The sequence below is a fragment of the Anser anser genome (genome assembly GCF_964211835.1).
Source record: "Anser anser genome assembly, chromosome: 21".
Lineage (NCBI taxonomy): Eukaryota > Metazoa > Chordata > Aves > Anseriformes > Anatidae > Anser > Anser anser.
Genome location: NC_139742.1, coordinates 6,170,106 through 6,192,755, shown reverse-complemented (window position 1 = coordinate 6,192,755; position 22,650 = coordinate 6,170,106). Strand labels below are relative to the sequence as shown.

The 22,650-nt window shown below is 48.1% G+C and overlaps 1 protein-coding gene across 6 annotated transcripts in view; it reads right to left on the bottom strand.

The window, feature by feature from the left end:
• Window positions 1-22,650, bottom strand: part of COL27A1 (collagen type XXVII alpha 1 chain) — a 197,103-nt gene that overhangs the window by 60,689 nt on the left and 113,764 nt on the right. For all 6 annotated transcript variants that reach the window (XM_083807795.1, XM_083807798.1, XM_083807794.1 and 3 more), the window contains 11 exons: window positions 21,668-21,712; window positions 19,081-19,134; window positions 18,625-18,669; window positions 11,504-11,557; window positions 10,731-10,784; window positions 10,522-10,575; window positions 8,957-9,010; window positions 8,592-8,645; window positions 6,603-6,647; window positions 5,209-5,262; window positions 3,687-3,731 (listed from right to left, as the gene is read on the bottom strand). In XM_083807795.1, coding sequence (XP_083663921.1) covers window positions 3,687-3,731; window positions 5,209-5,262; window positions 6,603-6,647; window positions 8,592-8,645; window positions 8,957-9,010; window positions 10,522-10,575; window positions 10,731-10,784; window positions 11,504-11,557; window positions 18,625-18,669; window positions 19,081-19,134; window positions 21,668-21,712 — 558 coding nt within the window. The remainder of the gene's footprint in view (window positions 1-3,686; window positions 3,732-5,208; window positions 5,263-6,602; window positions 6,648-8,591; window positions 8,646-8,956; window positions 9,011-10,521; window positions 10,576-10,730; window positions 10,785-11,503; window positions 11,558-18,624; window positions 18,670-19,080; window positions 19,135-21,667; window positions 21,713-22,650) is intronic.

Genomic DNA, 22,650 nt, shown 5'->3' with positions numbered 1-22,650 from the left:
GAATTATGGACATTACACTAAAATGGCTGTGGCATAACATTTTTCCCAGGTTCTCAGGGTTGAAAAGAAGCCCTCCATCGAACACAACTGCAGGCAGAGTGTGTAATGATGCACGTGAAGTCCCAGCAGTGGTGGCTGCCTGGATAAAGGGCCACAGCATACAGGAAGGAATGTAAAACATTTATACTGGATGGGGAGTTCAGCAGTCGCTCCTGATTCAGTTGCTGTACTCCCCAGCCAAGGGCATGGCAGAGAAAGGATGAAGATTGTTAAAAAGTTGCTGGGGGCTTGGGAAGCAAAAAAGGGGGGACCAGCAGATTGTAATTCCTAACTCCTGCCTGGCTTTCCCCATTTATTTTCCAGCCCTGTCATAATTAAGCCCCCCCTCTTGGCTGCATCAACAGAGAGCAAGTCAGCGATGAAGCCTTGCATAAATCATAGCCCATTTGAGAGGAACAAGCGAACGGCGAGCGCAGCGTGAGCAGGGTCTCCCAGGGACGGCACCGCCAGTCGCTCCCAGCAGGAACCGATGGTGGCCTTTCTGTTTTACTGGTTCGCTAGAACTCAAAACAAAACAAAGCAGGGACAAAGGGCGGGAGGGAGTAAATGTACAATCCTCCCATTCAGATGAAAGAAAGGGAAAGTAAAACAGTAAATATCGCAGTTTAAGGGAGGACGCTCTGACCCGCAAAGAGAAGCCACGCGCTTTAACCCTCTGCGCACCACAGCTACCCGGGGCCATGTCCCTCTGGGAAATGGGTGACGGGGACGTGGTGACACATGGACATCGTGCCTGGTCGGAGCAAGGAGGCTGCGCGTCCTCAAGTGCCCGTAAAGCCCTGAATGGGGATCCCAGAGAGGTCTGCAGCTCAGGAGGAGATGCTGGAAGGAAAGGTAGTTGCACTGGGAAGGCACTGCTCTGAGATGTGGAAATGTTGGTGAATTCCCTGCTTGCTTCTCAGCAACCCATCCGACGCTGTTCAAGTCAACTCCGCGTGTCAGACCCCACCTGCAGAGCTGATATCAAAGCACCTCCCTCCTCTGTAAGTGCGCTGCAAGGAGAACACACTGAATAGAGAACTGATGGTGCTTGTCTCCTTTGACAAATTATTGCAGAATAATGTCTGCTGTTGGGACAACATGCTTCTTGCCTGAAGGAAGAAATACCCCCTGGATGAGCGTCTGCCCTTTCCTGCAGGGTGTGATGGGGGCACGGATGACTGTGACATTGCCATGCTTCTTGGACAGGAGGAAGGATTCAGAAAGCTGTTCCTGCCACGACGGGACCTCATTCCCATTAAGGATGTTTGTGAGCTTTAGCCTTTTTCAGCTGGCTCAGGTCTCCACTGATATTTTCAGCCCCTAGAGCAGGGCGCTGCTTCTCCTGTGGGGCTCTCTGACCTTCAGGATGGACGTTCAGGTGACATCCCAGCTCTGGGATGGGAAAGCTGGTGGCCTGGGCCAGTGGCTCCGTGTTCTTCATCCTATTATTCTGCCTCCATCTACTGGCAAGGAAGGGTTAAATCACACATTTCAGGATACAGGGGAGCTCGGCAGCTGGACTTCTTCCAGCATTTGAAGACGACAAGTGTCTTATGAATGAACTTCCCCAGCCAGCGTCCTTGCGATGGAAAAACAACGTATTAGGGACTGCCCTGTGGCTTAAAAACTCAGCTTCTCAACGAGAGCTCGAGGGTCTGGAAACACTACAGGAACTCCCACGTTAGCCTAAACAGGTGTCCATACGAAAGGGAAGAGAGCTGCACTGAGATGGGTGGCCAATCTTTTCTCATGCTGTCATGCTGAGGGTTTCCTGCCAGAGGGAACCAACAGGGAGGGCACAGCAGCAAGTCTGAGATGCCTGACCACTCCTGTTGCGCCTCCGAGGCCTCCCCAGGAGCAAACAGGGAGAAGCTGAAGGTGGCTTTCAGCACCGGATGACCTTGTTAGCTTGACCCCTCAGAGCTCTGCAAAAAAACAACGCCGCCCCAAGACCAAATGCTGAGGACGGAAAAGCCAACACTCCCGCACTGTTCAGCAAAGGTGCGATGGGAAGGGAGGTTATTTCTCACTACGGCGCTGCGACATTTTTCTTCTAATGACTTAACTGGTATGGAAATGGAAATTCTTTCTGGGTGATATTTCTAGACAGAGACTAATTGACTAAGAATAATACAGGCAGCTTTCATACCACTGTGCTGGTTTCGGTGTCAGCGGAGGCCAGCTGTGTTTTCTTTTCAGTGAACAGTGCCTACAGTTTTCATCCAAGGTCAGTCCCGAGGGATGGTAAAGCATAATAATCCTAATGATGCTTTGTCCTTCAGTGGCAACATCTTGTTAAGGTTCTCAAAGCACTTCTGAATATTCATTTCTAACTGTAATATGGCAGTATCCATAGGTGCCACCTGAGAATAGGAGGCATAGTGCTCAGCACTGTTCAGCCCAAGGTGTTTCCCTGCCAGGAGAAGTTCTCCTCTCACCAGGCCCCAGACTGGAAAGCAGCACTGTCTTGTGTCTTCTACTAGAGAGGAAACTGAGGCACAGAGCACTGGAGGGTGCTCCCCAAGACCATACACAAGGTGCTAAAGCTGCAAACAACACTTGGGCGCAGCCTCAGGTGTGTGGAGGAGCTTTGTTTCTTCAGTTGTTGCTCTTCATGGAGTAAATCATTAACCATAATATAGAAGTGCCTCTAATTTCCAGACATAAATAACCACCCTTGATTCATACTGAGACCCATCAGATTGTTTGAAAAGGATCCATCATGGCTTTTTTTGACATGCTTGGTCAGAAACCCACAAATAAGTGACCCCCAGCTGTTGGATACAGGGTAAAGAAGAGCCAAGGAGACCGACAAGCTGAACCAAACCAAACTTGCTGACCATAGGCAGGGAAAGTGCTGGGAAGGACAGCTGTGCTGAGCTGCAACACCCTCTTTGCCAGGGCCAGCGGCTGCATCCAGCTTGGTGTGGTCATGTAGGAACGCAGAGAACATGTTGGAGGCTCCGCGGCTGCAATTTCAGGGTTGGTGGTGGACAAGCTGGTTGGTTTCAATCACAGAGACACGGCAACGATTGTTTCTCTTTCCTTGATGCCTGTGGTTCCCCTGAAGCCTACAGGGATAATGAACGTCCCCTGCTAACCCAGCAGAACATTCTCTCTTGTGGTACACCGAAATGCAGCTCAGTGCCTCTCCTGCCCAGGGCCTGGGTCCTTTGGCTGATGTCACCTCTGAAAGCAGCACAGCACCTCAAAGCAGAGGGTCCTACCCTTAAAATCTACATAAGCAAAGCCTGGAAAATGCCCCTTTGGGAGTAAGTGGAATACACAGAAGACCATAATCTCTTTCATTTCCATGGCTTTGTCTCCTAGAGAAGCACAGCCAGTCTTACATGCTATAGTGCTGCCAGCACTGCCAGCACATCCACCTGAACTGTGACTTTATCAGACGGCCTATGGGAAAACCTCTAGCTCAAAACAGACCCTGTGGCCCCAGACAGTGCTGTTTGAGAGCTTCAGCCAGTTTACAAGACACATTTCCTATGTCACAGCTGGAGCATCAGGACCACAGACAGGTTTGAGGTGGTCAGAAGCCCCTGGCCGCTGTCGTCTGCCTGCACACTGCTCATCCAGAAGATGTTGAACACAGGAGACCATCAAACAGACAAGAAAAACGAGGAGTTTACCTGCTCACCAACTTTCCCTGGTCGGCCGTGGTTTCCTGGCTCGCCCTGCATGACAAGAGGAGAGGAGGCACATGGTTAGCTGCTGCTCCCAGTCAGCCCCTCAGTCATTACAACATGACTCTGTGTACACCATCATTTGGGAAGCTGCTTCTGAATTGTGGAAAACCAGCAAGAAGCAACCTCTTACAAAAACCTCTTACAAAGCCCAGTTTTTCGAAAAATAATCCAAAGCAAGAAACACGGCTGCCACAAACATGGAGACAAACATGACGCAAACACGTGCTGTTTTGAGTGAAATGCCCCTAAAAGCTGCTGGTCCTGCTGTGGTGACACAACCTACACAAACCCAAACTCAAACACTGAAACATAGGCTGCCTGCTCTCCTGTGGCATAGCCTAGTCCTGGGTGATTTATCCCTACGGTTAATAAGGCGAGAGTTCTCATCAGGGATCCTCTTGAAGCCGGGGTGTTTCTACCCCATAACGTTTCTATCTGAACAGCTGACTAAAATGGACAGATGAAGGATGATATGCATCAGCCACAGGAAGAGAGTAGGAAAGGGATTAACCGGAAGATTTGAGGAGCATCTAGTGGGAGTGAGAGTGTGGATGCCATGGGGAGGTGTAGTTCCTGAGTGACAGAGGAGAAGGGATCGAGAAAATTCACCGGCTGGTGGAAGAATCAGAATAACAAAAAGCAACCTAAATATTCCCAGGCATTGCTGCACCCTGATTCTGCTCTTACAAAACCTCCACCATAGGCAAATTACTGTCACATGGAGCAGGAAAACCACAGGAACGACCCACACAAGCTAAATCATAGTGTAGGATCAGAGAAATTCGGAGAACGGGGAAAATGAGGGCTGAAGAGAAAAACAGGAGGAAGAGGAGAAATCCAAACCTGCCAGGGGTATGGGGGCAGCCGTGGCAGCAGGGAAGGCCAGCACGGTGCCCCTGGACAGGCCATCCAGGGGCCAGAGTCACCGCTCAGCAGTATTGTCTCTGGGTGACGGCAGCTGTATTTTCTCAGTAGGCAGATACTCCAGATGTGCTGCCAGACCACATTTTTGCTATTTACTGCTTGAAGAGGTTGTTTTTGTTGGGATTTCTCTTTCCTTTTGAGTGTGGGTTTGTGGAGCGGACTGCCCTGGGATGGCTCCTGCTGCTAATTAGGCAGCAGAGATAGGAATGATGTGCATTGTTTTAGAACAAAATTGTGGAGAAACAATGGAAAATAACATGAGATGGTGGAGGGTGGAGGTGGTGAATATCAAAGGAGAAACATGCTTGTTTATAACAGAGCACATGGCTTAAAAAACACACCATCATTCTTCTTGCTGAAGAAACCAAGCAAGAACCGAGAGCCCAAAACTGAGAGAAAAAGAGAAAACCTCAGTTCCTCTTGTCCTCTCTGAAACGAATACCCTAGGCCTGGAGCACAATGAAGTTGAGAAGAGACATTCCTCTACCTCTTCTCCCTTCCACTCTCTGCTTCCCTGATCATTAACAAACTCTTTCCTCACCTTTGGACCATCAGGACCAGGTCTTCCCGGAAATCCCTTCCGCCCAGGTCGACCCTGAAATACACGATAAATATAAAAAGCTAAATAATGACTCCTGTAGCTGCCCTGGGTTACAGCAGTGTGCCTGCGAATCCATATGACAAGGTGCAGCTTACAAGCAATGGTCCCAGCAAATCTAGTGTGCTAAGGATGCAGCAGTCCTCACTGATGCCAAGGCAACACAAGAAGAAAACGCTGTCTCGAGCGACACTGGGTTTGATTTATGTGGAACATGTCCAGACAGCTACTCTAAAGTTCAGCACATTTCTGCCCCTGCAGCTTGATTCCATTGCTTAAACATCACATCAGAAACATTATTCATGGACTGTAATCAACCAAGCCAAGGTATTTGTTGCTGCCTTTTAGCTCATTCTGTACAGCATTTAGTTGGATTTATTCGACTTCCAGAAATTTTCTTGTGATGCCAGCAAAGACACCAGCTGCCTGAACACCCAAAGATGGCATTTACCTGGTGTTGGCAGGGACTTGGCCATGTAGGCTTCTTGTGGGCTCTAACCCTGGCATCGAGAGAAGGTATGGGAGCAGGAGTGTCCCTGCAGTGGGGCAAGCCAGGCTGACATCTGCAGCTAAATTTAGAAAAGCAGGAATAAACCTGCAGACCAAAAGGTTCACATTGATCCTTCCCTCTAGCTAGGAGAACGATTATGGCGTTCTCCCTGGTGCTGTGGTAACTGGATTTGTTATGTTGCTCCAAGAAAGGAATAAAAGTGTCTAATGGAATAGTAGGGGAAATGCAAGATAAAAAATTATTTCCTGATCCACTTAGAAGCTCTCAGCAGTTTCCAATTTACAAGATATTTCACTATCTTGCAATAACAATTATGTTCACAACCATTACAAAACCCTGTGAGCTGGCAGGCTCATGGAGACAATAATATTCTTTTTGCTTCTCCTAACTGCATTTCTGCAATACATCACCATGTTCAGAGTGATGTAGATGACAAAAAGGACTCTACTTCAATGTCCTGTCTTTTTTCTTTCTCTTCCTTCTACTTTTATTGAAAAATACCATAAATCAAGGAAGCAAACATCAGAGCTGCTTACAAAGATGGTTTCCAGTCAAAGCGCTTTATCTTGTGTATGAATGTTAGTTTTTCAAGGTCTGATACTTTAAACAAATTATAAAATCAGAGTCTTACTCAACATCCTGTGGAAGACTGTTCTCTGTCTTTTATACGTCCTGGATCACGCAATTGGACAATGCAATATTTTCTAGAAGGGCAGATAACTTCCCACTTCAAACCAGAAGGGTTGAAGCTTCATGTTATTTCAACTACAATTTCACTGCAAAGTCAACAGAGCTGGTAGTAACTGAGTACACCACTGAAACTTACCTCTGGACCAGGGACTCCTGGTGGTCCTAAGGGTCCTTCGTCTCCCTGAGGTGAAAAGAAATTAAAATAAAGGGCAAAGTAGTGACAAAGTCTGGTCTCACCATGCAGCAAGAATGAAAGGTCTGCAGTATAAGCAGTGGTTAAACACAGGCTGTGTGTTCAGCTGTCACATTTTAAAAACCGAGTCCTGCTGAACCCTACAGCAGGCAGTTCAGCATCTCTGAGGCTCCTCAACTCCTCTCCCCACCTCAGGAATAAAATCTGAAGTCAAGTCCTGCCAGTAAAGGCCACCCAAAATTTGACCGAAGTCAAAACCAGTTGGGTGGGCTTATCACGGGCTGCATTTGGCCCATGGGATACACTGGACATGCTCACAGGGCTCTGTTTCATTTGATTTGGCAGGGATATGGATGCTGTAGAGCTCTCTACTCTTTCTCTCTTTTTTTTTTTTTTTTTTTTGCCCCACAAAAAGGGAGTTGCAAAATTTCCCACAGAACCATTTGGCAACTGCATGGAGGTTTCCCTTTTGCTTTCAAATGGGACTACACTTGCTACACGATGGAGCTATCTCAAAATCTCACACAGCAATTGGACTCGGTCTTCTCCCTTGGCTCTACACCAATTTCTAATGTGATAGGATCAGATCTACAGTTTCTAGGAGACCTTCAATTAAGCTTCACAAAAATTATCTCAAGTGTCTAAAACCAACTGCCAAGAGAGAAATTAAAAGCGCCCTTGGCAGCCACGGTTCTTGCTGCTCTCATTTAGGTGGTCAGCCATGGTAATGAAGTGGCATGAGCTGGCGGGCTGAACTTGGGCCTGGAAGTCAGGAACCCAGCCCGGTGGGCTCAGACAAGCCACACACAATACGCCACGTTTGTAAAGAGGGTGTAATTCACAGCCTCGACCTTCCGCCTCAGGTAACAGAAGCAGTGAAGGCACAGTTGTATGCTGTGGTGCACATTCAGAGTCCCTCGGCACAGCTCATGTCAAAGTCCATGTCCATGTCTTCAGTCTTACTTTTATGCTCACTAACTAGAGTAAATTGAAGGCAGCTTGGTCATGCCTGCCTGAACCTGGAATGCAGGGCTTCGATTCCCTTTGTAAATTGCCTAGAATATTTTTTCCCTATTTCAGTGCAAATAAATGAGCTAATTTGCATTAATCACATTTAGAGAGCAAGCAAAAGAATTCCCAGAAAAAGTTCAGAATGATTAGTGCTATTAGTCTGAGCTCCTGCCCATGAGTGCACTGAGCATTTTTTGCAAAATGTATCATGACTGCAAACAGCTTACGCTGGTCTGACCCAGAAGAAACTACATTGAAGTTACTGGAGTTGGAACGGGATAAACAGGAGGGCCCTCGGGCCTTCTCTGCTGCTGCCATGAAGTATTTGCAGCTCCGGGACAATTAAATCAATGACAATTGTCCCTTTTTAATGACTGCGACTGGAATTAAGCTTCAAGTCTTCCCATTCAGTGACAGGTGAAAGCTGCAAGCTCTGAGATGCTGGGGCAAACAAATTTTGCAAATAGCAGTTTCAGTTTATGCACTCTTTTTACTAATAATGTTGCTCCATGTGAGAGAGCAGAGTCTGCAGGTCTCACAGTTGAAAGAAAACTCACTTAAAAGGAGCAGAAAGCAAAAGCCAGGTCAGGGCATGTCTGTGCAAAGGGATGTGCAGGAAAAAGGGCATTAACATCTGTTCGGGAGTGTGTGTGGGTGTGGGGGAACAGACTTAAGAAGAAAAGCCGGTGCAGAGTTTGGGGTCAAGGGATGCCAGCAGTGACTGGAAGCAAAGGCCTCAGGACTGCAGCCTAGTGGAAGCTCCTCTTCTGTGGGCTTCTGACCAGTGAATATAAGCATTTACTTCCAAATTCTGAGGGACTGGAGGATTTCAAAACACAGGCACCACTTCAGTGTGCATTAATCTTCAAAATTCAACATTATTCTTTAAATCCAATCTGCTTTTTGTTTGAGGACACTCACCTCTTGTCCAGGCAGTCCTCTCGGCCCAGGTAACCCTCGTGCTCCTGGTTTCCCCTGAGAAGAAGGCAAAGGAAAAGATACTCAGAAAAATAGTAATATAAGCTCAGAAGGGCCATTAAAATGAGAAAGTTTCTTTCACAGTCACGGGACATCATCCAATGTCAATTTTGTTACAGAAAAAAAGTTGAAAAAAAAAAAAGAAAACCCCACTCTTGGAAGGACCTCAAGCCAAACAGACCACGCTGAAACGCTGGCCAGGACAATCTTAAGGAATCTCCAGGGCTTTCTCTCTCCCCATTTCCCACTACTTTGTTTTCCCTGTCTACCTCCCACCCCTACAGAGCTTCGCTCTCAGCTCCACTCACCTTTAGGCCTTCAGGGCCATTTTCTCCTGGTGGGCCAATGTCCCCCGGAAAGCCCTGAAGAAAAGGAGAAAAAGTTGGGGTGCAAAGGAGGACGTCTGCAGCCTCTGTGAGAGGTTCAGTTAAAGGCTAAGTGCTGGTTGTGTGCTGGTGGTGTCCGTGTGTGGGCCACCACGCAGCACCCAGAGGGAAGGAAACACCGCGACGGAAGCCGCGCTATCGGCTGGACGCAAGGGCAGCCTTCCCCAGCAGCTCCCTTTAGGTCCACCGTCTGAGGAGATTTATTGCTGTGAGGGCCTTCCTGTCATCACACGGCTAAAAACGGCAATTTGGGTTTTAATTAATCTTTATGAGTCAGCGCATAATCTCACTGCTCCGAGAGACAAACTGCACGCCTCGGCGACAAAGGGCAGCGGGCGAGGAATTAGGAAAGGTGCTGACATGCTCATTAGCGGCCGCCCTCAGCCAGGCAGCGGCTCCTTTCCACCCACCACCCCTTCGCCGAGCACACAAAGGAATCTGCAGTTATTTCCAATAGCAACAAAGAGCAAAGATTTCTAAGTGGCAGCACTTGACCGAGAGCCCTTCCAGACCCAGTAAAATACCAGAGCAGTGATGAAGGGAAAACAGACTATCGGTCGTGCTGGAAGAGGCTCTCTAGCATCTCACAGGCATTGTCTGGTTGCTTATGAGGGAGAAAAACCACAATACGCCGGGGGGAAGCCGAGCCCGGGTTTAAGGTATCACCATAAAAATTTTTGTTAAGGGCAGTGAGGGTTGTTTTTTACTTGAAATGGTACTTTGCAGGCGAAGAACTGAAAAAAAAACAAAACCTCCAGGATATCGATGACAAATAGAGAAAGAAGAAACTAGGAAAACATGAGATGCAGAATGGGTCATGAACCTATCTTGGTCACCTCACAGCCACTGATGTTCCATCACATCCTAGCAGAGAAGCAAAGCCCCAGGCTTGAAAAGAGGAGGGCAGGTGGAAAGTGAGGTGCAAGACTCAAGAAATGAATCTTCTGCCCCAGACAACCAACCAAAGAACAAAAAGGGTCAAACAACGTGATGAGAAAGACCGGTGTTCACAGAGACTGGCCGGCGGCTGTGAGACACTGTGGGGCTCTGTCTCAGTTCACCACTGTTTTTTCTTACAACTTTTGGAAGCTCCTAAGAAAAGCCTTGAGAGCTTCCCTCTGCAAAACGATAGGATGTTCTGCTTTGCAGTGAGTGTCTGCCACGCTGTTAAAAGCGAAAGATGGGGAGAGGTGACGGGTTGTGACATGCTGTTTGCCAAGGTAGGGACAATCTTTGGAGACTGACCTTTTGGAATACAATGACCTTTTGGTTACATATGGGACTTGCAAGTAACAAAACAGGAAGAAAAAGGCTTGGAAAGATCAGGCAGAAAGACTAACTGCAGATCAGGCAATGTGAGTGTAGGGTTGTCAGAGGGTACAAGATGGACAGTTTGTCCCATTTTCCGTTTGAACAAAACTGGACCTTCATTAATTAAAGAACAATAAATCCCACCACACGGCAATCCCCAGCACTGTGGGACATACCTCAGGGCCAGGTGGTCCTGGAAACCCGACCGGACCTTTGTCACCAACTTTTCCCTGCAGAAATCAGAAAAAAATGGAGAAAAGTGAGCTGGCTCCCGGCTGCTGCCTTTCCTGTTGAGCAGAGCACACCCCTGCCAAGCTGTCTTTCCAGCTGGGCACTCAGCCTTTGGAAAGGGAGATGAGGAAGCAGAGGACATCTGGTTACTTACCAGGGGGCCTGGCTTCCCTCGTGCCCCAGGGACCCCAGGCAAACCCTGGCTACCCTGAGAAAGAGAGAGAAAGAGAGGAGTTTTCAGAAAACACAACAAAGCATCAAAAAACACCAATTCCCTCTGCTCCAGCCCCAGACTCTGCAGAGATAGGAGCAGTTTCTGAGGGCCGAACTCAGCCCTGCGAGGAGCCAGGACGATTGCCCTGGTATCAGTGAGATGTCTCTGCTAAAGCCAGGGATGACTTTAGCCCTGAGGAGCACATGAGCTGCTGCAGTTGGCTGTCTCAGGGCCATGTAGGCCCCAGTGCAGTGCTAAGTACAGCCTTACTCAGCTGAAGTCAGCATCACGTTGTAGTCCTGGGGGAGCAGTCATTTGCTCAGCAGTTCTGCACAGCGTTAAGTGCTTCACTGGGTCAGGGTTTAAGTTGCTGCACCGAGCACTCAAATTCTCCGAGTCAGCAGCCGCTGGACCACACACAGGCACACCGGTCCAATCCTGTCCCATCATTTCCAGCTTCTGCATGAGGATATGGCCTTTTTTATGGAAAGCCACTAGCAGATCATTTTTACTATAAGTAACAACAAAATCCATCTAACAACACAAATTTTAGCAGAGTATCCCAAAGGGGAACTATCTGAAGAAGGGGACCAGGCAACAGGCAGCAATTAGCTCCAGCTCCTCACGGCTTGAAGAGGCGTAGAGAGGTTGGTGGCCACACAAAGTACCCATAAAAGGGGAAAAAAAATGATGGAGAAAGGGAGAACAATTACCTTGTCTCCTTGGAAGCCGATATCTCCTGGCACACCTGCTCCTCCCTGATCACCCTGGATACACACCACCAAAGAGAGTTAAAATAGGCGACAGCAATAGCCCAAATGCCCAGGTAGATGCTAGACGGTGCAACGTACAGCCAAAGTCTCACCACCAGCTCCATTCAAAACTGAACTGGTGACAAACTGTAGATAGCATTAACTGTAACAACAATCCTGAACACTGTACGCATTTCCCAACATTGATTCCGAACTGAAAAATGAAACTGCAGGGAAAGAAAAATATGAAAGTGCAAGCATTGTGTTTCCATGGAGGCTGCAAGAAGAGAGGCTACGTTCCTCTGGCTAACAGCAACCGTGAAGGTGGCGAAGTGTTAAAATTCAGCTGAACAGAAGAGTTAGCTTAGCGCTTGATGAATGGACCTTTTCTCTCATAAGGCTCTACAGCACAGAAAACAATACTCAGGGTCCCTGCTGCTGGCACCAGAGATCAGTTCTCTCCCAAAAGAAAACAAGAGTAACTTCTCGTAACGCTTTACAACCATCCCACTGGCAGCATTTTGGGTGAGATTCCCTGGGAGGGGTAGGCTGCTGTTCACTGGGGTGGGGATCCCAACTTTGAGCACAGCAACAGTGACAATATTTTCTACCTGAGCTGTCTTTCCCCTCTTCAGAAGTTCCTAACACATTCTGACTCCCTGTGCAGAAGTAATTATCCCTAAAGGAAGGATTTCTTAGAAACAGTGGCTATCTTGTATTACCTCTTAGCCCTGCTGTTGGACCAGGTAACCTCCTGAGGTCCCTCCCAACCTCATTTATACAGTCTTCATATAAATAAAGGCTTAGTCAAGGAGGAGGCAGAGAAAATTCATATATAAATAAAAATTCAATTCATGGGAAGACAAACGAGGAGTGACTATCAGAAACTGGTACACTGATAAGACCCACCAGAAATAACTGCTTGAGGAACTGTGTCCCATACATGGCACACGCATCCAAAATGGTCTTCCCAGTAAGGGAACAAGCCATACAAGAGTAAAGGGATCTATGTTTAAACATACTCCACGTGGAAGACACATGGACTTCTGCTTCAGAGCCAAAGCCTGCAGAGAGATGACAGAGGAAGTCTACTTCTACTCAGGCAAAAACCACCCACTTGTTATCAGAGGGTTGAAATAATTATAATTACTGTGGTAACTTGCACGGGATAATGAAATTGTGAACGGTTAAGACTTGAGTTGGGAAAGACTTTTTGGACACAGCTTTTCCAGAAGAAAGTTAATTAAGAAGCATGAAGATTCAATGACGGAAACATTTCATGGATTCATGCTAAATTTGCTTAAATGTTTTGGTAAATGTTCTCAGAACATTTGACTGAGTCATCTTCAAAACAAGTCTTTTATATATCAAAATCGAAATGCCATTCTTAAAAAAAGTTAAATGCATTTACTCTTTTTTTTTTAGCCTGAAGTATTTTAATTTGAGTCAAACCAAACATTTTGCTTCATCTAAACTACTTTCCATCTCCCCCTTTTATTTTGGCAAAGCAAGTAAATGGAAAAAATCAGCTATTTACACAGCTTTGGTTTGGATGAACCACAAGTATTAGATACAATAGGGGTGGCAAAAAACTACTGTATGGCCCAGCTCATTTTCCTGCACAGCAAAACAGCAGGGCATGAACGATGCGTTGGCAGTGGCCATTAATACCCCAAAGCAAAACTGAAGACCAGGGCACCCACTTTTAGCTGCCTTGGACATAAATCTGACACTGACTCAGGCTGTGTGTGCTTAACTTGAGGAAGAAAGTAAGGAGGAGAGGTCAGAGTGTTTATTATAAAAAAAGAAGTGATGCTGAGATGACGAGAAGGGTCTGCAAGCACTCTGCTCATGGGGAGGGGGAGGAATGCATGATCTGGAATTGCAAATGGGATCTACCCATGGGATATTGCCTATGCTTCATGTTTCACCTATAAAAAGAAACGCAGCTTCACCCTGAGGCCCCTCTTCATGCAACGCTGCTGAGAAGGAAGCGGCCGATCTGCACGCATGACACAGGTTTGCTGCCTGCAGCACCCAGAGGAGATGTCCGAGCAAAAACCTCATTTTGCTCTCAATCCGACATCTCTTCTTCCAGGATTTTCTGCTTGGCAATATATGGGGAGCTAACACTGCAAAACTACTCGACATATTTTACTGGGCCATGTCCTTCACTAGTTACAGATGTCCTCATTCATAAAACTCCTTCATAGGAAAAAGGAGCTAGGATTTCCTCCGCTTCCTCCACCTTCCCTCTGTGCTCATCACACCACGCGGCTTCTCAAGACCACTCTCTTTCAGGGTTATGCAGTAATTCCACTTCTCCCTGTAAGAGCAGACACAGCCCCCTCTGCCCCCTCTCCTTGCCTCTGGGAAAACATGGAAATGGAAACAGAAGACAGACCCATTCTGGGGGAAAACCGAAGCTGCAAAAACCACCATAACCTCTGGGCTGCCTTTTATGAGAAGGATGCAGAAGGGCTGGCTAGCACTGGTGTGCTCTGTACTTGCCTGTCTAGATACAAAGATGTAGGAGGAGCGGGGTGTTGCCCCTTATTCTACTTCAGACCTGATCTCCACGTGATGTACGTGTTTGGGTTAAGTAGAATACTGAACAAAGTAATGTAGGAAACAACGCCCAAAATACAACGAAAAACTCTGTTGTGGCAAAGCAGAACAGCAGCAGCATTCCTGAAAGATGCAGCATTGCAGTGAAGACCTGTTCCCAAGGGGGCAGAGACAGCAGCCTCAGGCACACAGCACCCAGCCACACTGCACCGTGCTCAGGCTTCGACTTCTTCTCTTCCAGCTGCTCCTGAGTGAAGAGGACAAATCTGCATGAGGCCACACACTTGGACAGGGACCAAGACAGATGGGCTGCACAGGAGATCGCAGACATCTAATTAAATCTTCATCAGCACATCCACAGAAATCTCCGTGGCCGGGCTGTGCTCCAGGTACCCTGGCACACCGCAGGGTCCCCAGGGAGCGGCACATGGCACAGCACGGGCAGCTCCACGGGGATGTACAGAAGAGGCCAAGTTCTGTAAAAATGTGATGGGAGAAAGACCCGTCCCTCGCCAAGGAGGATGTGGGATGCTCTTGAAAGCCCTGCTGTCCCTTAGACACAGGTGGTGGCAGATGGAAGGTGCGAGGAGCGACCCTCGGGGCTGCTATCATCTGCTAGGAGCTGCTAATTATGAATGGTTACTGATTGCTGTCAGCATGGGGCAGCGAGGTTTGCTGCTCTCTGCCCTTGCTGATCTAGCACTTCAGATGCTGCCAAATATCTAGGGCCTTTTTTTTTTCCTTCCTCTTTTTAAATGTGACGTTTAACTAGATTTACCAGCTTTCTGAAAGCTGTGGTGGAGCAGAACATTCACCCCTCTCCCCTCTGGCTGCATAATGGGAAACTTCTGCACTAATCCCTTGTGTGTCTTTGGGGAAAGCTTCCATTTCTAAACGGGTTTATTAGAAACTGCTTTCAAGAGAATCCAACTAACATCCTCGTACAAGATGCAGCCTTCAGTAGGCTGGGACTCTCTGGGGTAAGGTGCTGACATGCTGCTGGAATGGAGATGTTTGGTGAGGTTGACAGCTCCTGTCGACTGACTTGAGCATCATTTGTGCTTGCTAGGACCTGGATGCATTCATCTTGCACATTCAACACACTTGGCACATGGCTCGGTTCTTTCAGTGATGAACTAGCAATTCGGGGTGCCCACTTAAAGTCTCAGGAAAGACGCTTGGACAGTTGAAGATGGCAGCTCAGCTCCTGTGGGAAATGATGCATCTTGAACTGTTTCCTGAGCCCTGTCCATGAGCAGGGATGTAACCAGGACTCCCAGACTCTAACACAACTTTCTGCTCTATGGGCTGTGCAAATTCAAGGTACGGTGCCAGCCCGTCCTTCTGCAGCATTCCCTGTGAAGGCATTGCAGGCAAAAAGCATCGGCTTGGAAGTCTGAACTAATCTACTCTTCGAAGGGAGCTCAAGGACCTCACGTACTCATCGAGTAGCACAGCAGGATGCGTGTGCTCCAGCCAGCAAAACACCAGCATGCAGGGAAATGGTGGCTGCACAGGGGCTGGACTGGTTTCTCTGATTAGTTAGCTAACTTCACCTGGTAATTGCATCCTCAGCACCCAGCAGAGAAGGGAACTGTGACTTGGGAGGTGACCGAGCTTTAAATGAGGATCTCTGCAGAGGCAGATTTCCATACAATTGTGCTCTGGAAATGTTTCAAGAATGGCAGGAGGCAGACTTTCAGACTGACAGGCACAGAGAATAAGTGCATGACTCAGGCAGGTTGCTTATGTTTCTGGTCATAGCAGTAAGATAGTTTTGTCTGAAGATGATGATGGATGATTTTAATGAAGTCAAAATCTAATGGACAGAAAAAGAAGAATAAGCAGTCAGCGAAATCAGTTAAGATGTTCCAGCCCAAAAATAGCAGTAGCAGCAGAAACTATCAGTGACACGACCGCTGGAGATGACAGAACGGAGCCTCCAACACGAGTCTGCTCTATGCAGGGTCCTTCTGCAGCCCAAGCCCAGCTGGGCACTATGCAAACACAGAAATCCTGCCTCTACTTTCCGACACCATGGGTTTCCTTAGGCCAGACATTTCTAAGACCAGCTTCAACTGAAAGGCATAAGGCAAAGGGACAAAGAAAGATTTTTCACACAGCTTCTAAATAAAGGTTGAGATGGAAAACCTCTTCATTGAAATGAGGCAGACAACAAGACGAAAGATGATGCGGGGAGGACAGAGTCCAAGAGGCCAGGGTACACTTCCCACCTCTAGTATCTTCCTCCTCGATCACTTCTGCGACTCAGAAGCCCTCACGAAGAGCATAAACATCCCATCCTCCAACCACATGTACATTTAGACCATGAGCTACTTGAAGGCAGTGATTTTCCCTTGCTATTAACTGAGGAAATGCAGCAAGACCAGCTATCATTTACATTTCTCAGTGGTACCAGAGCTTAAACAATTAAAACACAAATGTAAACAAGCTGTAAGAGGGGATGAGTGTTTTTGCTCATGAAGCCCAAATCAGAGTGAGAGAAAATAAAAAGTCTTGATGCGCAATTCACTAAAGAATTATTGGAGTAAATGAAAGCAACAGCCTTTTGATCAGTTGGAGAAGGGATGCATTATAAACTGGGCCAACTAGCTGAACAGCAAGACCAACAAATCAGAAAACCAAGTAACTGAGCAAAACCCACAAAGCTGTTTCTGGCTAAATCCTCCCCAAACATAAGGAGAGCTGAGGAACCTTGTCTGTACTCATGCAAGCAGGTACAGAAAATTGGGATGCTTTGGCTAAGACCTGCAATGTTAAAGCTGCATGCATTCACCAGAGCAGATGAGAACTGTGGCCATCAATGCCTAAGTAAATCTGGTTTCCCTTTGCCCTGTGTTTTCCATCCCTTTGGCCTTTGGACTGCTGGAAAGGATACACACAAGCTGTTTGGAAGCTCTCTCTCGTATCTGGTATTATTGTTTGATCTGAGTGTTTGATAGTGCCCCAGGATATTCAAACTAAGGTCAACTCCTTAGGGACAGAGGAAGCTTGAGCAGGAGGGATGGTTTGTCAGTCCTGGATCAGGAAAGGGCTGTAACGAAAGCCAGGAAGGGAGTCTGTCCTGTCCAAGGAAAATGCAGTGGGAGAGGTAGCTGGGCAGTGAAAGGAAAGTTTCTCGGCACCCCAGGAGAGGGGCTGCAAGACTGAGCACAGGGCTGTTGGGAGATGGTGAGTAATTCTGCTCTTGGGACTGTCGTGAGGATAGCTCTACAGAGAGCTGCAAACTGGTCATTACTGTGATAGCAGCAACTGGAGAAATACTGGGGATAAATACAGCAGTCTGTGTAAAGTGATGGATACTGGAATGTCCACAAGGGTTAGTTTTGCTGAACACTGATTTAAATGCTGGCCAGTTCTTAATACATTTCTTCCGAGGAGCAGTCAGAAGAGTCTGTGGCCTCTGGGAATTGGTGTTGAGTCAAGAAACCAGCTCCGATGTCTTAAACTTGTCCTAGAGAAAAAGCCCTTCTATTGCCCTGTCCTTCCTCTCTACAAAAGTGAAAAGGCAGTACAGGGGAGAAATGGAAACTACAGACAGGAGCCCTGGCAAAGAACTGCTATAACATAATAAGAGTGGAAATAATTGGCTTGACACTACTTCCTCCATGTGCTGTTTTGGGCTACTAAATCATTCTCTAAAAGCAAACATCTAATAAGAGAATAAAACATCACACAGAAGGAGGAGAATACAATTAATGGTCATTTTGCACTGCCCTCCTGAGCAATCAGAGCCAACAATAAATGACTGCACCTCCCACTCTTTCAGACTAAATAAATCCTGCAGCTGAATATCTGTAGGAGGATGGTTCTCATGACAATGAGACATTTACACAGGCAGATTCATGCTGATTTAGCTCAAGCTGCGTGTTTCTGTGCCAGCAGCACTAAATCATTGCCATCAATGCCCCTCTCCTTTTCTCTCTTTCTAAAGTGATTTATATCATTTCGGCATAAGGCAATTTCCTCTCGGCAGGAGGCTGAGCTGAGGTGAGCCTCTTGAACAGGAGCAGAGGTACCTAACACACAAGATGTTTTCCCGGGGATCCAGCTTGTTTGTCTGTTCCAGCGAGCTGTGCTGCTTTGTTATATCATGTTTCCTCCAAACACACTTATGCAAACCCATTTTCAGTGTTAGGTCTTCACCCTCCTCCCCATCCCATCATGTAACCAATATAAAAACATGAAAGCCCAGCAAAACACCAGATAATCTTATGGTTACCGTTATCATCAGTGGGAGACAGAAGCTCCAAAGAGGAGCTGAGCATCACTGATCTACACTAGAGCTCCATGGAAAAGAGGATGGAGCAGATATCATAAAAGAAAGAAAAATCAAAACTTTGCTTTCAAGAAAAGGGTAGGATGGAAGGGAGGGAGCAAAGAGCCAGCCAGAGTGGAATCAGTACCATGGTGCTGAATAAGAAAGAGAAAATAGAAAGGGGGTTTCCCATGCAAAATTAAAACACAGTGCAATAAGGGAGTATTCAGATCACCTTATCACCTTTCAGTCCATGTTCTCCAGGGTTTCCCATCAGCCCCTGAAACAAAAGAAAGTTCAGGCTGAGACTGAGCCACCAAGAAGACTTGCTCAGGCCTATGACATTGATGTCCCTGCGGGGGCTGGTGGCTCAGACCCACAGCGCTGGCCTGGCACAGCCCCTAGCCTGAATACCAGGCTGCTCCCAAAGCACGCTCCACCAAACCTTCTTCAAACACCCTTCTTGGGCTGGAGGCGTGCAGGGGAAATGCCCCTGGCATTCTCCAGCAACTTGCACCTACTGCAGACCACCAGCGGGATGTTGTGTTGAGCAGTCCTGTGTCTGGGTGAATGGACAAGCAATACTGGGGACCATCCTTCCCCTCAGGACGGTCACCCGAGGGAGGAAAAGAATGATCTTCAGTCCTGCCATGGAGGGACGAGAGCTCACGTAACTCGGGTATTCTCTCACCTTTAAGCCTTTTGGTCCTGGATAGCCTATAGGTCCAACAGAGCCCATGTCACCCTAGTAAGAGAATGAAAATTACCAAAGTCATTAGGTGCCAAGCCAACAGATAGCTGTATGTGGTGTCATGTTCTTCTCCCATCCAGTCCCTCAGTACCCCTCAATCTACAGGAGCCACACCACTGACTTCAGCAGAAGCAGCATCCTGGGACCAGTCAAGAGACCTTTTATATGTGGACAGCTTCTAAGTAAAAATGCATGGGATGTTCGTCTCACATTTAGCTTCTATTAGTTAAGGAATTCAGGGTGGTAAATTAGTGGCAAAATAATCAAAAACTAATTAAGAAAACACCTTGAAGTCTGCAACTGTTGTAGGATCTGAGATTTTGGTTCTGTCTGTTCTTCCTAAATTCATACATTTTATGAATAGATTCTTTTCTCTTTTCCACCATTTGAAAAATCAAAATATTGAGCGGGTTTACTACAGGCCTGGAGTGTATTTATTCTCGGTGAAGTTACTCGTGGTCTCAGAAAGAAGCCACCACAGTATTCATTCCTGAGTTCTCCGGAGGGAGATTCAGGGAGTGCCAAAAAGACACAGACCCAAACAGCAGAAGAAAAGGCAGTGGTCAAGAAATTTGGGTTGCTACTCAGATCTGATATCTAGACTGATATGGGGAGGAAAGGGGAGAAACAGGAGGGAAAGGACAGAGGTGCCTCAGCAGCCTGGACAACTGGCTGCAGCGAGAAGACAGCCCGGCATCACGTATCGGGCCTTGCGCGAGAAGCTGCTGCCTGGGACACTGGAGTTCATGGTGGCTGTGTGTACCTGCACACGCACGTATAAAAGGAAGCCTTCAGTGGCCGACATTGAAGCAGGCTTTGATTGCTCTCAGCCCATGAAGGGAGCCAGTGATACGGCGCGGCAGCCTCGTGGGCAGCGTGTCAATAAACAGGGCCGGCCCTGCTGAGGGAGCGCGGCCCTGGCCCACAGTCAGGGCCCGCAGCCACGCCGGGAGCGCTGGGCCGCGGCCCCTAACAGATGCCCTTTTCATGCCTCCCAGCATAAAGGCTTCTTGTAGAAACGCATTTACTTAAAGCTTTGCCCGCACAGCTAATTAGGAGAGCAAGAGGCTTTAGTTCCCTCTAATTCTGCTCTCCAGCCCCTTTTAAACAGCGAGCCCAAACACCTGCAGGGCACGCGGAGGGAACAGCCGGTCCCTGGGGGGCTGTAGCGGGGAGGAAGGAAGGGATCGGACGTGGGCCAGCCGGGAGCAAACCCCAATGCCTCCATGTGCCCTGCAGCCAGCCCAGGGCAGGAGGGGGCTGGTTGCTGCCCTGCAGGGAGGAGAAGGCAGGCTGGAAGTGCCCCTTTCTCCCTGGGGAAATGGAAGGGGTCACCCTTAGATCAGTCCTGCCAGAGATGCTTCAGCAGCCCGAATTCAGGAGCTGCCTGTTCTCCCAGGACACAGGATCCTGCTCAGTTTGAGCTGAATCTTGGGCTGAGGTTTTTATCTGCTTGGAGCAGTGCCAGCAGCCAGCAGCCGAGCGTCACTGCTGCGGCACGCGACTCTTGAAAAAACAGCACTGCCAAGGATTGACTTTCTGCCTCAGAAGTAAAGCCGGGAAGAAGCCCATAACAAAATGATCCACCTTTGCCCCAGTCCCCCATCTGCAAGACAAATACACTTATACTACCATATTCTCTGTTTTTTCTCCAAGGAGTGTAAAATTTCCAGGTTTGGTGCTCTGTGTTTGTGCAATGCCCAGTATGGCCAAGGCCTTAATCTCGCCTGACTTACTTGCTCCTGTAATTAAGTTACGGGATGGCAAAAGGAGTCTGTTTCTAACCATTCAATGCAAATCAAATTTTCATGGATTATCGTAGCTGAGGAGGAACTATTTTGAAAGAAAGCTATAGTTGCTAACAGAGCCTACCACTTCTTGTGCGTGGAAGGAAATACCTTGAAACAAGTACTGAGCCCTAAAAATAAACCAGAATATGTTCAGCTGGGCATTCACTAACCCCCGGCACAGCTGCCAGGGGATGAGTTGCCACCCTTCCTTACAGCCATTTATCTCCTGCTGGGGAGGGGTGTAACGAAGGGTGGAATTTGGCTATGTATGCAATTACCTGGATTAGTGGTGGGACGGTGGGAGCATGTGCAAAATTCCTGTATACCCAAAGGACAGACAGTTCCTGCACGTGGTCTCTCCAGTGAGCAAGAACTATGCATCCTTAGGTTACTGCTCCCAGGGACTCGCTTTTAAAAAGATGACAGATTCTGGCATGGAATGAATATTGCATCTTAGAAGAAATACCCTGGTAAATGTTATCAAAAGGGCGAATTATCTAGCAGTAAGTGCACTAACAGTAAATATTTACTCTGTTCCCTTTTGCTTAGAAAGGGTTTGCTCTCTTCCACCTACCGGTCCACCAGCCCACTCCTCTCTCCCCAGCCGTCACGCCTCCCCCATACACAGTCATCCCTTTCACTGCCCGGCACAGGAAGGAGAAAATCTGTGTGTAGTTATGCACACCAAAAGGGTTAAAGCCCCGAGAAGCCAGATCTCCATTTGTTTTTGTACTTACAATGAGTCCAAGGACTCCAGGAGGACCTGGGGCTCCCAATTCTCCCTAAAAGGAAAGACAGACCGACATGGTTATGGGCTCTTTGTAGACAAACAGAGGCTGAAAGGCAGCTCAGTGTTTCAAGGGCTTGAGGGCAGGGAAAACACCGTCCCTCCCCCTTCCTCCCCGCTCCCCAACCCCTTTCCCTGGCCAAAGTGATGGAGAGACTCCACGCCATTGAACCCGCTCTTGTGGGTGCTCAGCCTCTGCAGACACAGGGCTGCTTGTTGCTCTGCAGCTATTTGCAGGCTGATGTCCCCTCCCAGCAGCAGGCTGGATAAAAGCAGCATTTTATGTGCGTGGGGCAGGCAGGAGAGCAGTGGTAGCTGCCTCGAGGTATGGGAAGGCTTGGGCAGAGAGGGGGCACGGGGGCTGCAAAGCTAGGGTGGGATGGAGAGGCAAGGTGCTGCTCTGCACGGGGAAAGGTGAGGGTTTGGGAGTGGTTAAGAAAGAGTAAAACTCATGAAAAAAGGAGAATGCAGATGAAAATTAAACTGGGCAATTTGAAGAGAGGGTATACTGGCTTCTGGTGCTGGCTGATGGGCCCTGGCAGCGTGGTTGGCACCATGGGGTACTCCGAGGCTGAGAGCACCCAGGAGGGGTGGTGTAACATAGGGAACCAGCAGCCTGCTCTCGTCCATCTGGCCTCCCCTTAGAGGCTTTCCAAGTGGCTCAGAGCACCCCATTTCAAGGGCACGGGCTGCTCTCCGGGTCTGCTTTGAGTTCCCAGCTTCACCACAAACTCCCCTTGTGCCAGCATCCCAAAGACAGGTGGGTGCCAGGGGTGCCAGCAGATGCCTGGGAGCATTTCCTGGCACAGGGCAGCAGAGGAGCTGTTAGACCCCCACACATCACCCGTCTAGCTCCCCAGGCACTTCACCAATCCTTCCGTGAAGCTCAGCCTGTCCCTGTGCCTTTCCCTTAGCGGATCTCCGACAAGCAGG